This window comes from Myotis daubentonii, chromosome 7 (assembly GCF_963259705.1).
Source record: "Myotis daubentonii chromosome 7, mMyoDau2.1, whole genome shotgun sequence".
NCBI lineage: Eukaryota > Metazoa > Chordata > Mammalia > Chiroptera > Vespertilionidae > Myotis > Myotis daubentonii.
In genome coordinates this window covers 43,435,520-43,451,405 of record NC_081846.1, presented here as the reverse complement: position 1 = coordinate 43,451,405, position 15,886 = coordinate 43,435,520, and the positions used below count along the sequence as shown (strand labels likewise).

Below are 15,886 nucleotides of genomic sequence, written 5' to 3'. Positions count from 1 at the left end.
ACATTCAATAAAAGAAAACTTCCTACTCAGCATAAATAATGTATCGCCATAAATAAATCTTATATTTAGTTGCAGAAATTAAAAGATTTTCTGTAACGGGTTGGCAAATGTGCCATATCCAGGCTGCTGCTTCTTTTTGTAGTTTTACTAAAATACAATGCTCTTTTGTTTACAGATTGTCAGTAGCTGCTTTAAAAGAGCTGAGTAGTTGCAACAGAGACCATATGGCTCTCAAAGCCATCCTATCCTATCTAATAATAGACAGAGTAATTGACCGTACCTTCGCTATGCTTCCCATTGGCTAATCAGCGAGATATGCAAATTAACTGCCAACAAAGATGGTGCCAATATGTAGGCGCGAAGTGGCTGAGCAAAGACTGAAGGCGGCTCCGGCCGGAGCAGCGAAGGCTTTGAAAGCGGCTCTGGCCGTAGCGAAGGCCTGGGTCCCTGGTGCCGAAGGAAAACAGGTGCAGGCAGCCAGGGGAAGGGAAGACCTATTACACGAATCTTTTCATGCAACAGGCCTCTAGTCCTATATAATAAAAGGCTAATATACAAATCGACCGAACCATGGAACAACTGGTTGCTATGATGCGCACTGACTACAAGGGGCAGAAGCTCAATGCAGGAGCTGCCCCCTGGTGGTCAGTGTGCTCCCACAGGGGGAGTGCCACTCAACCAGAAGCCAGGCTCATGGCTGGCAAGCGCAGCAGTGGTGGTGGGAGCCTCTTCCACCTCTGTGGCAGCGCTAAGGATGTCCGACTGGAGTGGGCCTAAGCCATCATTTGGACATCCCCCAAGGGCTCCCAGACTGCGAGAGGGCGCAGGCCAGGCTGAGGGGACTCCCCCCACCCCACCGAGTGCACGAATTTCATGCACTGGGTCTCTAGTTTATTATATTTACTATCTGGCCCTTTACAGAAAGTTTTATGATGTGCTTCCTCTGAATGTGCATTTACCCTGTGAAAACTAACCAAAGCACATTTTTAACATTACTCATGCGCTACTATAAGGTGAGGTTTATAACTAACTGGTAAGCAAAGAGCACTATGTCTAACATTCCATAAAAGAGACTTAGCATAATAGTTTCAAAATTTAAATTTAAGCAGACAAAGGGGGGTAAATGATATACAAGAGTCAGGAAAGGGAGAAAATATTATCATCATTTTCAAAGGCAAAGCAGGTAATAAAGACAGTATCGTGATTACTAGAGAGAAAAGGGGGTTAGGAAGGTAAAAGAGGGTATAGGGGGATAAACGTTGAGGGAAGGAGACTGGACTTAGGGTGGTGAACACACAATACAATATGTAGATGATGTATTATAGAATTGTACAACTGAAACCTATATAATTTTATTAACCTACTAGAGGCCCGGTGCACAAAAATTTGTGCACTCGGGTGGGTCCCTCAGCCCACCCTGTGCCCTCTCGCAATCTGGGGCCCCTTGGGGGCCCCTTCCCCTGGCTGCTGGCACCAGTTTTCCTCCGGTGCCCGGAACCCAGGCCTTCGCTCTTCGCTGGGAGGGGCCCACACGGTGGGCGAGGGGCTTAGCTCTTTTAAAAATACTTCTGAATGTTTGGTAAATAACCCTGTAGGAATCTACTTTCTGAAACATGCTGGTTGTTAAGGGCTGATTTGGGTAATCAACAAAATGTATGTTAAAATCCTAATCCCCAGAACCTCAGAATGTACCTGTATATGGAGATAAGATCTTTAAAGAGGGGATTACATTAAATTGTGGCAGTTCCAGTGGGACCCTGAGCCCATCTCACTGAAGTCCTTATAAGAAGAGGAATGTTGGGGTCCAGCCCCAGCAGGTCCAGGGGTTCCCAAAGAAGGAATGACACAGAGGCAGCATTCAGGTTATCATCATAGCCAGGTTCTCTTTTTATTGTCCCGTTACATCTATATTTATACTATTTGATCCTATAAACATGCCTCTGTAAGCTTTTTTTTTTTTTTTGCATCGGGTCCATTTATTGGGGGGTCAGTCAAAGGGGGAGCTGGCTAGGGTGGGGTAGGGCAGCAGCTTGTCTGGCCCCCGAGAAACCCAACTTAAGTCCAGAGCCTCGAGGGCTTAGAAGCCAAAGTCTTCCTCCACCTTTATCTGCACGGGGGCCAGCTCCGGAGTCAGCGGGACTCCTGCCCAGTGCCCTTCCTATGGCACTCGCCACCTCTTCCAACTGCTGGGCCCCTTGCCAGGGGCCAGGCTGCTGGCTTCTGTGGGCGCTGGTGTCCTCCTGGGCGGGGACAGCCCCTCTTTCTCTGGAGGCTCGTTCTCAGCGTTGCCTGGGTTGGGGGCGGCGTCTCTGCCCTGGCTGCCCTCATCCTCCAGTAAGATGGTGAACTGGCTGGCCTGGTAGTTGTCACCGTAGGAGTCCAGCACCTTCATGAGGAACCTCCGCTCCTGCTGGAGTCTCCATGTTATCCTCTATATCTGATGGAGCCTGTTCAGGACCTGCTCCTTCGCCTGCTCAATCTCCCTGCAGCGCCGATCCAGCGCCTGGTACTTCCTGCGATTGAGTTCCTGTTGGCGCCGCCCTTGCTGGCCTCAGGCTGCCTCCTCCTCTTCGTCTCGCTCCTGGAGGCTGGAGCTGCCCAGACAGACTCCCAGACACGAACTCCACTTCGGTCTCAAGCTCGCTCTCCAGGATGTGACCACCTTCAGCGGAGGCAGCGCCAGCTCCCAGCCGGGAGGTGCTGAGAACTCCTCAAAGCCCACAGCTGCCATGGCCCCCTCTCTCTGCTCCAGCTCCGTTTCTCCCTGGCTCCAGGCGCAGAACTTCCAACCTTGCAAGCCTCTAGTTTAAAGTGGCTTGCGAAACTACAGCCCATCGGATTTCACAGCCAGGCACCCAGGCCCTGGCCGCTAAGCCTCCTGGGAGTTGTAGTTCTCTATTTCCGGCTTGCCTCCCTCGCCCCACCCCCACCCCAGTCCCAACTGAAAGGCCCTGCTGGCTGGTCTAACCCTGTGGCCAGGCATCTGAGTCACCTCGGGTCTTTATTCCTGTCCCGACACCACGCCATCTGACCATGGAGACTCTCCTCTTGTGAGGCCCCTGGGTCTCCTTCTGGGTCTCCTCAGCCCAGGTACTGGATCGCATGCCCCAGCAGCGATACAGCCCTGGTGCCTGGGTCTCCTTCTGGGGCCTGGCTGTATCGCTCCCGGACCGGATGGCGTGCCCCAGCTGCAACGCAGCCCCGGGCCCTGGGTCTCCTCAGCCTGGGCACCGGATTGCGTGCCCCAGCGGCAAAAACAGCCCCGGCGCCTGGGTCTCCTTCTGGGTCTCCTCAGCCCAGGCACTGGATTGCGTACCACAGCTGCAACTCAGCCCGGGGCCCTGGGTCTCCTTCTGGGGCCTGGCTGCGTCGCCCCTGGGGTCCAGATGGTGTCCCCAGGCAGCTATGCAGCCTGGCCTCTGGCCCCACCTCTGGGTGTTCTCCCATCACTGGTGATCAGTGATCTGAGAAGCCAGGCAGACATCCGCCTCTTCCCTGCCCCACCCAGCTTCTCCCATTACTGGCCCAGGGCCGGCAAAGGCGGCCAGGTTCTCTTATCACAGAAGCCAGCAAGGGAGGCCTGGCTTCTCCGAGCAAAGGCAGCTGGGTTCTCTGGCTCTTGGCTGCCGCCTGGGTTTCCGATTGCAGTCAGCGGCAAGCAGCTTCTTCACTCCTTCCCCTTTCGCCTCCCAGCATTGCGCCTATGTTGGCAGTTAACCGCCATCTTGGCTGACAGTTAATTTGCATATAGCCCTGATTAGCCAATGAAAAGGGTATCGTCGTACGCCAATTACCATTTTTCTCTTTTATTAGATAGGATGTCATCCTAATAAGAGTTACAATATCAATAGTTAAAAATAGCTAGTGATACAATCTAAATCTACACTTGGTAAAGTGTTATGAAATATTCTGGTAAGTCTTGATTTAAAATATCTAAGATTTGCCCTGGTCAGTATGGCTCAGTTGGTTGAAATGTCGTCCCATACACCAAAATGTGGCGGGCTCAATTCCTGGTCAGGGCACATACCCAGGTTGCAAGTTCAATCCCGGTTGGGATGCGTGCAAGAGGCAGCCAAGTGATGTTTCTCTCTCACACTGATGTTTCTCTCTCCTCTCTCTCCTCTCTCTCTCTCAAATCAATTTTAAAAAATAAAATATCTAAGATTTCTTAACTTTTAGCCACTTGCCATTCACAAATGCCTTGTGTTATTACTATGCCAAAAAGTTTCCAGTACTCAACAAAGTAGTCATATGGTTATATTAAATATTTCCTGCATTGAAATATAAAGTAGCATCCCCCAAAAGATTTACCTAGCATTCCACCTCAATCTGGAATAGTATAACAGGTATTCCATAAGGTCAATTCTACATTGGAGGATGTTTTAACATCCTTATCAATGACCAATCACGGATTCAATAAAAATCACACTCACTGAATATGAGGACAAATTTTTAAAATTATAATAAAACAAATCAAAATAAGATTTTAAACTACTATATTATGATACAAAAGAAAGGTTTAAAATAATGATGAACAGTTCATCATTATTTTACATCATCTACATATTGTATTGTGTGTTCACCACCCAAAGTCCAGTCTCCTTCCCTCAACTAACAGGATAGTTGCTAAAGCATAAACTCTGGGATCAAACTGTTTTAATTTAAATTTTAGCTCCACCCCATTTATTAGATGTGCATGCAGCCTTTTCCAAGTTGATAGCATCTCTCAGTACAGCTTCCTCATAATGAGAATATTTACTTCTTATAGTTTTTATAAAGATTAAATAAATCAATGCAAAGAACTTAGCCACAGCACAGAAAATTATTTAATAAGCAATAACTAATAGAAGTAGTATACATCTAAAAGTTCCAGAGATTACAATAAATCAATAGTTAAGCAATCTACAATTTCTAAATCAATTATTAAAATAAAATATATATTAATTTTCAAATTAAATGTTTTCCTAAAGTTATTGTGAACATATTTAAAGTGCAAATTCATAATTTATGTAAAAACTTAAATCTATAACCCTAGCTTGGTATTAAATAATTCTTGAGATAAATGTGCTATAATACAAATAATTACCTCTCAATTTCATCAAATTTTTAAATACTACTTCTTTACATACTGATAAAAAAAATTCTGCATTTGTTTTGGTATCAAGCTATAGTAGGAAGAACACTATATAATATTTAGGAGGCATGATTTTTCATCCTAGCTGATATCACCTGTGAACTAAAAAGTCTTTTATGCACTCTGGGTTTCATATTTCTTTAAATAGTGTTGGCAAATCTACAAATACAATCCTCATATTTTCCTTAGTATTGGCCAAAGACTTTCTGAATTTTTGTGTCCAGTTCTTAGCCTCAAAAACAAACAAATAAAAAAAAACACCACAAAACTTAGTGAATTTTAGTAATGAGAAAAAACTTTAAGCCTATGAGTCATTCACATGCATATGGAAACTTAAACCTAGGGTGAATTTGGCTCTTTATAAATATGAGATGTATTTAAATGGGGTATGGGGGTTTATCTTCAGGAGAGTTTCTATTTTTCAATTTATATAAATTCAAGTTTCATTGTTTAAATTTATATACATACTAGAGGCCTGATGTGTGAAATTCGTGCAAGAGTAGGCCTTCCCTCCCCCAGCTGCTGGCACCAGCTTCCCTCTGGTACCCGGAACCAGGGCTTCCCTCGCAGCCCCAGCTTCCACCGGAAGGTCGTCCGGAAGGACATCCAGTCTAATTAGCATATTACGCTTTTATTATTATAGAAGATAGCCCTAGTTAGTTTGGCCCCGTGAATACAGCGTCAGCCATGGACTGAAGCGTCCTGAGTTGGATTCTGATCAAGGGCACCTACCTTGGTTGCAGGCTAGATCCCCAGGCCCTGGTCAGGGTGTGTTCAGAGGCAACCAATACATGTGAGACACATCGATATTTCTCTGTGTCTCTCCCCCTCTCTTCCACTCTCTCTAAAAATCAATGGAAAAATATCCTCAGGTGAGGATTGACAAAAATAAATAAATAAATAAATAGGTAGGCAGATTAAATAAACAAATAAATGAATAAATGTATATACATATAATTCCTTTAAATAACCAATAATAAAGAACATGCCTATGACATCTCTTCCTTTTACTTTCAAATTTTTCTGAAGTCTACATTCACTATATCATCTTCAAATCCTATTCATACCGAGATCCTTTAAATACAGCTTCTACCCTACTTCTCTACTGAAATTATTTTCTTAATAGATTGATGGCTTTTTATTAACAGAAATGACTCCAAAACCTTCCTTCCCATAAAGGCAAAGCTTTTTGAAAAAAGAAAAACTTCCCTAACATTTCACTCCTCAACACAACACAATCGGATTTTTGTGCTCCTTCCTAACTTCCACAGTATCACCCACCACTGAAAGGACCATTGTTTTGGTCATATTGCCATTATTGTCATTAGTGTAGCTGCTCTTTATCGATCCCTATTATCTGCTAGGTACTATACCAGGTGCTTTATGTGAGTTTACTAATCTATGTAGTATTTATACAATATTATGCACTAGTTAATTCTTTGAGATAGTACCTATCCTCAGTTTTCAAAAGAAACCAAAGCTCAGAAACTAAGAAACTTGCCAAAAATTACTCCAGCTCAGAGCTGGAGCCAAGATTCAAATCCCAGTTTTTATGACAACAATGCCCTCACTCTGTTATATAACCTGTCAGCTACAATTGCCTCATTTGTCTTCTACTTACTGGTACTTGACTTTTTGCAAACTATGACAGGAGATGCCTTCTCTACTACACTTCAATTTTTTAGATACCAGTTTAGTTATACTTTTAACTCTGCTCATTGCTTCTGTCTTTTTCCTGGGCTCTTCTTTTTCCATTTATCCTTACACATTAATGTTCCCTAGAGTTCTGCCATAGGTCCTCCTCCTCTATTTTCTCTTCCTAGGAAATTTTACTCAATCCCATGGTTTCAATAAGTATGTTGCCTATACTTCCCAATGATTTCTAATCTATATCTATAACCTCAACCTTTTTCCTGAGCTCCATTACAAATAATCAACTTTCTATAAAGAATATAATTCCCACTCAACAAAACAAATTCATTATCTTTTACACAACCTACTACTCCAATTCTTATGTTCCTTATCTTGCTTAAAACACTAACATCTAACCAGTTACCCAAGCCAAAATCCTAGGCAATATTATGACTCCTCTTCCAAATCTGATTGCCATTGAGTCCTGTCAATCTACTCTTAAATCTGAATTCTCTTAAATCTCTTCCTTTTCAACTCCTTCACTACAACTTTAGTTCAGGCCTTTATCTCTTACCTATGTTAGATGATATCCAAATTGATCTCCAAGTCTCAGCCTTGCTTTCTCCAATCCATTCTCCATATTACAAAAAAAAGTGTTCTTTCTAAAATGCAAACTTGATCTGAAAGTTCACCAAGATTGTCCCATTTGGTAAATTACTATTTCATAACATTTAAACAAAATTCATGAATTAAAAATAGGTTTCCTTTTATTTTCTTAAGCTCAACACATTTATTAAGCAACCATTATAAGGAAGGCACTACTGAATGGGACCCAGAGCTGCATTAGAGGTGGCAAGCAAAGATAATACAAAATTACAAAATACACATATGCAAGGTAAGTGCCATAAAAAAAGAACCAATAAAGTACAATGGAGAGTTCAAGAAGGGGAAGATATAAACTCAGTGATGGGATGAAGAAAGGGTTCATAATAATGGTGGCATTTAAGATGAACACTGAAAATGGATAGGGATAGAAATGCCTTTGTTAACTGTATTAAGGTACATGTGGCAGTTTTAAGAGTCCAAAATTCTTTGATTTGCCTCCCATCAAATGGAGGAGGGAGGATGTAAATGTCCCCTCCCTTGAATCTGTGCTGTTACTGTTTGACCACACAAATATAGATGTACCAGTTTCTAGGACTACTTTCTGTCTCTTGAGCTGTGTGCTCTTAGAACCCAGCCGCCATGTTAGCAGCAAGCCCAAGTGACCCCATTAGAGAGGTCCAGGTGGAGACAAACCAACAGCCAGCACCAATATGTTAGCCTTGTGAGTTAAGCCATCTTGATAATACATCCTTCAGCTCCAGTTAGATAGCTCTAACTGATGTGAGGCAGGGATGAGCTGTTTCTACCAAACCTTGCCGAAATTACAAATTCATGAGCAAAACAAATGAATGCTGTTTTCAGCCGTTAAGTTTTGAGGTGGTTTGTAACAACAGATAACTGTAATAGTATAGATATGACACTTAAGTAAAGAACACCCAAAAAAGAAAATTTGCTATTTTTATAAGGTGTTTTCCAGATTTTCTTAATCAAATGTACATCCTCCGAAAAAAAAAAAAAGAAAAAAAAACAGCAAAATATAAAGTGCCATTTTTTTGCTCTCAAAAAATATTAATGATGTCTACTTTAATCTTCCCTATATGCCACGGAAGTAAGTAAACTCTAAAATCCTACTTAAATAAGAAGTTGTAATCTATTTGCTAGAGCCATTAAATTTTTCTGCAATACTTATTGATTTCAAATTTAGCTGTGGCAGGATACAATTGACTTTGCAGAACCTTATTTTAATACTAACAATACCTCTGACTGTCCATTATTCCCCTCTCGTTGTCCTTGTTTCCCTCATGATCATCTTAGATTTTGTAATACAGTGTTACAATCCCTCCCTTTTTGTATACAACTTCACTTCCCTGGCCCTTTATCACTTTATCGAAACCATTAGGCAAAATCTTAGTCCCGATTAAAGCCAACTCTCTGCCTACTCCATGCCTGGTACCCATACAGCTAAACACAACTGGAAAAGACATGCTTTAAATGCATGACAGTTAACTTCAAGTGGATGTTAGTGTCCTCCGGCACTCCTACATTTTCCTCATCTATTTACTCTCATACTTTCCTAGAGAATTATTTTACACCTTCTCTTCATAACTCCAACATCTTCCTCATCCCTGCATTCTCATTAAAAAAACAGATAAAATACAAATGCTTCTGCCTCCAGCTACCTATTTTTCCACTCCCTTTTACTCAAAATAATTGTTTGTTCAATTGTCTCCAACTTCTCTACTCCCGTACTTTCTTAAACCCACCCTAATCAGGCTTTTGCCCCCATTCTTCAAGGTCACCAAGGAACTCCACATTACTAAAATCAATGGCCAATGACTGATCCTCAGTTTGTTTGGCAGTAGTTTCTGTAACAGATGACCACTACCGTGAAACACTCTTTTCAGTTAGCATCCAGGACTTCACCTCTCCCGGGTTTCCTGTCTCACTGACCACCTCTTTCCAGCTTCCTTTTCTGGTTCATCCTCATTGCTCCCAACAGCTTAATGTTAGCATACCCTAGGGTGGCCTTACTCCTTTTCTTTCTCCACATTTAACTTCCGTGGTAATCACATCCAGTCTCACTGTGTTAATACCATCCACATACTAGTGACACCCAAATTTGTATCTCCAGCCCAGATAACTCCTGTTTGCCAGACTCATACTCAACTGTTTCCTTAATATCACTACTTGGATGTCTGTCTAAAAGGCATTTCAAACATATGTCCAAAATAAACTCTGTTCTTCACCACCTTAACTCTAAAAAGCAGTTAATTACAATAGACCTAGAAGAGCCAGGAATACTGGAACAATACACTCCAGAATAAATATTTTTAAAGATTATCAGCTTCTTAAAGTAAAAAGCCATATTGTAATCATCTGTTTATTCTCCATGGTGCCTGTACATAAGTTAATACATTCTTTTACATGAACACTTCATTTATATGTAGCTAAATGCCAATTCTCCAGAAAAGAATATTTGAAAGCAGAATATTCTAAAGCAGAGAGACCACCAACAATAAGTTTTATTGTTGTCGTTTTTAGCAATGGTTTTTCTATAATTATGATATACCATCAGAAGGAAAAAAATGTATTTGAATATCAAAGCTTCTAAGTAAAGATAAGTTTAGCTTCTTGAAAAAACTTATGTTGCCTGAATATTAATAAATACTTAAGAATGTCAGTAGAGGTAATCATATATCTGTACTTTTTAAATAAGAGTGAAAAGGTCAGATTTTTTTTTAAGTAACTGCTAGCAATCGATTTTTTAAAAGTAACTGAAAAATATCACATTTTAAAAATTTATTCACTAAGATTATTTAAAAAGTATTTTTTAAAAAGTTAGTCCTAGAGAAACCAAGATGGCGGCATAGGTAAACATCTGAAATTGCTGCCTCGCATAACTACTTCAAAAATATAACTAAAAGACAAAACGGACATCATCCAGAACCACAGGAAGGCTAGCTGAGTGGAAATTCTACAACTAGAAGGAAAGAGAAAAGCACACTGAGACTCAGAGGAGGTGCGGAAGTAAAGTGCAGAGGTACGGAGGCGCATGCGGAAAGGGCTGGCAACTGAGGACGCAGTTATCTTTTTCAATCGGGAGGGAGTCACAAGCTCCCGGCTGCTCTCAACTCCAGTTCCGGGAGAGTCTCTGGGCACCCAGACTCATACGGGGAGAAGCTGGACTGTCTGGCAGTGGGCAGAACTCGAGGGCGGCTTTCTCTCAGAGGTGCTTGCAGCGATTACCAGGGGACACTGAGACCCAGGGCCTCTTAAGGCAGGGCTGAGGATCAGCCATAGCTGTTTGCTCCGCCCTGTTGATTCCCTGAGACCCCGCCCCACCCAAGCTGTGCACAGAGGCTTTTGCATATGAATGACCTGGCCCTTTGCAATCTAAAATTATCTAACAAGCTGAAGCTGGGTCAGAGAGACGCAGAACATCCAAAAGAGGGCCCAAGGCCCCACAGCAGCTTGCATTGCTTCACAGCTGGGCCTCATCTGGACACCTCCAAACCCCAAACAAAGAAGAGGAATCTGCAGATCTCTCCATAGCTCCTGCTGGGTAGCCTCAGGCAGAGGCTAAATTAGCACCTCCTTAGAGATCCAAGAGCCAGTGTACCCAGTGGTCAGAGTGGGACCATCCAGATTACAACTCCTCAGATCCATAAGGGACACACTCAGGGGGCAGACTCAGAGAGCACCAAAGCCCCACTGAAGCAAGTCTTGCCCCATAAGGGTGTCTCCAGCACAGAAGTTCTCCCACCGTAGACACAGCTGAATCTCACAGCCAACTGGCCTGGAGGTCAATTCCTCCCAGTGATACCAACAACAGTCAAGGCTTAACTACAAATCATCCGAGAGATGCAAATCAAAACAACAATGAGGTACCATCTCACACCTGTCAGACTGGCTATCATCAACAAATCAACAAACGACAAGTGCTGGAGAGGATGTGGAGAAAAAGGAACACTTGTGCACTGCTGGTGGGAATGCAGACTGGTGCAGCCACTATGGAAGACAGTATGGAGTTTCCTTAAAAAACTGAAAATGGAACTCCCATTTGACCCTGTGATCCCACTTCTAGGAATATATCCCAAGAAACCAGAAACACCAATCAGAAAGGATATATGCACCCCTATGTTCATAGCAGCACAATTCACCATAGCTAAGATCTGGAAACAGCCTAAGTGCCCATCAGTAGATGAATGGATTAGAAAACTGTGGTACATCTACACGATGGAATACTATGCTGCTCTAAAAAGGAACTCTTACCATTTGCAACGTCATGGATGGAACTGGAGAGCATTATGCTAAGTGAAATAAGCCAGTCAATGAAGGAAAAATACCACATGATCTCACTCATTCATAGATAATAGAGACCATTATAAACTTTTGAACAATAATAGATACAGAGGCAGAGCTGCCTCAAACAGATTGTCAAACTGCAGCGGGAAGGCCGGGGAGGGTTGGGGGGCAGGAGGTAGGGCGGTAAGAGATCAACTAAAGGACTTGTATGCATGCATATAAGCATAACCAATGGACATAAGACACTGGGGGATAGGGGAGGCTAGGGGACTGTCTAGGGCAGGGGGGAAAAATGGACAAATATGTAATACCCTTTGTAATACTTTAAGCAATAAATAAAAAAAAAGGCTTAACTACAACAAGACTGTGCACAAAGCTCACAAAGGGGTGCACCAAGAGTGTTCACCTCAGGTAACTGGGGAGGCTGAGCCACCAGGCCCTATAGGATACCTAGCACAGAAAGCCACTCTATCAACACAGGGAAGCAGCCAAAATGTGGAGACAAAGAAACAGGTTACAAATGACAGAAATGGAGGAAAGCAAACTACTGGATATAGAGTTCAAAACCATGGTTATAAGGTTTTTCAAGAATTTTCTAGAAATTGCCAATAAATTTAGTGAAATCCTCCATAAATCTAGTGAGACCCTCGAGGATATGAAAAAGGACCATCTAGAAATTAAGCATACATTGACTGAAATAAAGAATATTACACAGAGATCCAATAGCAGACTAGAGGATCGCAAGAATCAAGTCAAAGATTTGAAATACGAAGAAGCAAAAAACACCCAACCGGAAAAACAAAAAGAAAAAAGAACCCAAAAATATCAAGATAGTGTAAGGAGCCTCTGGGACAGCTTCAAGCGTACCCACATCCGAATGATGGGGGTGCCAGAAGAAGAGAGAGAGCAAGATATTGAAAACCTATTTGAAGAAATAGTGACAGAAAACTTCCCCTACCTGGTGAAAGAAATAGACTTACAAGTCCAGGAAGCGCAGAGAACCCCAAACAAAAGGAATCCAATTTAAAATGCCAAGAGCAAAAGACAAAGAGCGAATCTTAAAAGCAGCAAGAGAAAAAAAGTCAGTTACCTACAAGGGAGTACCCATACGACTGTCAGCTGATTTTTCAACAGAAACTATGCAGGCCAGAAGGGAGTGGCAAGATATATTCAAAGTGATGAATAGCAAGAACCTACAACCAAGATTACTTTACCCAGCAAAGCTATCATTCAGAATTGAAAGTCAGATAAAGAGCTTCACAGATAAGAAGCTAAAGGAGTTCATCACCACCAAACCAGTACTGTATGAAATGCTGAAAGGTATCCTTTAAGAAGAGGAAGAAGAAGAAAAATGTAAAGATAAAAATTATGAACAGTTTGGCTCAGTGGATAGAGCGTCGGCCTGCGGACTCAAGGGTCCCAGGTTCAATTCCGGTCAAGGGTATGTACCTTGGTTGCAGGCACATCCCCAGTAGGGGGTGTGCAGGAGGCAGCTGATAGATGTTTCTCTCTCATTGATGTTTCTAGCTCTCTATCCCTCCCCTTCCTCTCTGTAAAATAATAATTAAAAAAAAATTATGAACAACAAATACATATCTATCAACAAGTGAATCTAAAAATCAAGTGAATAAATAATCTGATGAACAGAATAAACTGGTGAATATAATAGAATCAGGGGCATAGAAAGGGAGTGGACTGACAATTCTCGGGGGGAAAGGGGCGTGGGGGTGGGGGAAGAGACTGGACAAAAATCATACACCTATGGATGAGGACAGTGGGGGGGGGGGGATAAGGGCAGAGGGTGGGGTGGGAACTGGGTGGAGGGGAGCTATGGGGGGGAAAAAAGAGGAACAACTGTAATAATCTGAATAATAAAGATTTAATTTTTAAAAAAAAGTCCTAGTTATACAAAATACTGCAAAAATATAGATATGTAGCCTATACACCAAAAAAAAGGTTTTTATAATTATTAGGAAAAAGTTTAAATTGTAGAAAATTTAAACTGATTATGAAAGTAGGAGTTTCTTTGAAAGTATCTATGCCTAATTTATTTTAATCATATGTAAACTTTTACATTTATCAAAAGAGCAAGCTAATGTTTCTGAAAACCAAAATCCTATTTATGGAATTATAGGAGAGGATGGGATTTTTCCCAATTAGAAAACCTAAAACTATTATAGCTTCTTTAGTATACTTAGTCTTTGGGGACATTTATAAAAGAATTGACTTCTCAAAGTTCTACATGTCATCCCAACTTTATAAGCCAGACTATAATTCTGATGATTTATAAGAATAAATGTTAAAAAATTTTAAATACTACATTCTATATTGCAACAAAAGCCTTATAAACTACATCATTTTATTCTAGACAAGAGAATAAAGAGGAAAGCCAATGAAAACTCAAAAATATCTTTTCACTTGCCAGTCTTGGGAAAAGACCACTTAAAATATGTAACCACTTAAAATGATGACTTTTAACATTTACATAATAACTAATAACACAATAGTGATTGTTTCACTAATAACCTGGCAATATAACCTCCAAAAGAAATTTAACGTTATTAAATAGCAGTAATTCAATTTTTTCCTCATTTCTAAATTATTTTCTCTTCCTAAATAGAAGTGCTATTTCAGAGAAACTTCAAATTTGACAAAAATCCTCATTAAACTTAACCTCAAAAAAATAATAAAAATGTAAAAATTTTCTTAAAAATAGATAGTCCAAGAAATTCTTACTTAGAGGAGAAAAAAAAACTATAAAAATATTGTTTAAATTACTTAGATTTCAAAAAGTCAAACCAACTGTATATTTAGTCTCAATAGAAAACATCTTTGTCAATATAATCCTATAAAATCAAAATGAGATAAACATATTGCCATCATTCCAAGTCATACCCCCAATTACCAAATAAAAATTAACACAAAAGCATTCTACGCAAGTTTTTATACACCTCTAACACATTTTTGAACTCACTTGGGTAAATATGGATCTTTCCAACAGCAGCAGCAGTTTCTACAAAGTTATTTACCTTGTCCGGGTCTTGCAGTTACAGCTGGTCCAGCAGATGGCGGCTCAAACTCCTGTCAATTACAATAATGTTATTACAGTGATCTATTACAATGTGCAATTTATAATAAAATAGTAGTGGTATCACAGCCTTACCGTTGCTTTCTTTGAGTCTGGATCAAACCTTTCAAGAATTAATTTAGCTGTTTTATAAGTTTCTTTTTCCATGACTTCTTCAAGCTGTGAACAAAAATTTCCATAAATTCCACACTTTAAAACACACACAATTTATTTTATAAGTCCCATTCAAAAAGTGTTCAAGTATAGGCTTAAAATAAACAGCACATAATACATCCAGATAGCATGAAAGACTTCCTACATTCAAATAATTAAAATCCAGATTTTAAAATGACTTCTAACCTCTAATATGCTACTTGTACTTAACAGTTTTACTGCAAGGAAATACCAAATATTGCTAATTGTTTACATATAATGAGGAGAATAATTACATGCACCAACTTCAATAATGGAATGTGCAAAAATCTATCAGCCATCATTATTGGAAGTTATTAGACATGACAAGCAAATGACAGGCAATTCCTTAGATTTATTTCCTCATAGCACTTAATGCTATTAATTTAAAGAAGGTCGTTAGCCAAGAGCTTTACAAAATAAAATCTCTGTGCCAATTAACTGCTGTCAGCATCGATTTTAGATTATTTATTAGCAGAAGCAATTAGCTTGCTGCAAATGCAGCGAACACTCACTAAACTGGGAGAACAGCCATGGAATTTGCTCAAATTACTTTAAAAACTAAAGCTCCCCCTTTTTATACTTAGAGTCAAATAACTTTAAAGAGAAAAAAATGAACATACTAATAATTAAAGTTAAAATTTTACTGAGTTCTATGCTCACACTAGAGACTGTAATTAAAATACATTATTATAGCATTTTATTTACAATGCATTCAAGTCACTTTATGGGTTAATACTGGGTTCAATTTTAAAGTAATTACTAGTAAAGTATCATTTTAGCAGTTATGGCCCAATATCAAAAAAAGTTTAACTTTAGTACAAGACAGTCATAGTTATAACACATAGCTAATGGGTGGAATAAAATGCTTTTGCAAACATTGGAACAGGACCATTTCCTTTTCAGTGACCACTGATAGCCTCTTGGATTCATTAAATGTCATATTCCAA

At 40.4% G+C, this 15,886-nt stretch overlaps 1 protein-coding gene across 4 annotated transcripts in view; it reads right to left on the bottom strand.

Moving 5' to 3' along the window:
* LNPK (lunapark, ER junction formation factor) overlaps window positions 1-15,886 on the bottom strand; it is a 76,312-nt gene that overhangs the window by 22,740 nt on the left and 37,686 nt on the right. For all 4 annotated transcript variants that reach the window (XR_009453810.1, XR_009453811.1, XM_059704016.1 and 1 more), the window contains exons 7-8: window positions 14,841-14,924; window positions 14,707-14,758 (exon numbers count right to left, since the gene is read on the bottom strand). Coding sequence is in view for 2 of the 4 variants with exons in the window: in XM_059704016.1 (XP_059559999.1) it covers window positions 14,707-14,758; window positions 14,841-14,924 (136 nt within the window). In the remaining 2 variants the exon portion in view is untranslated. The remainder of the gene's footprint in view (window positions 1-14,706; window positions 14,759-14,840; window positions 14,925-15,886) is intronic.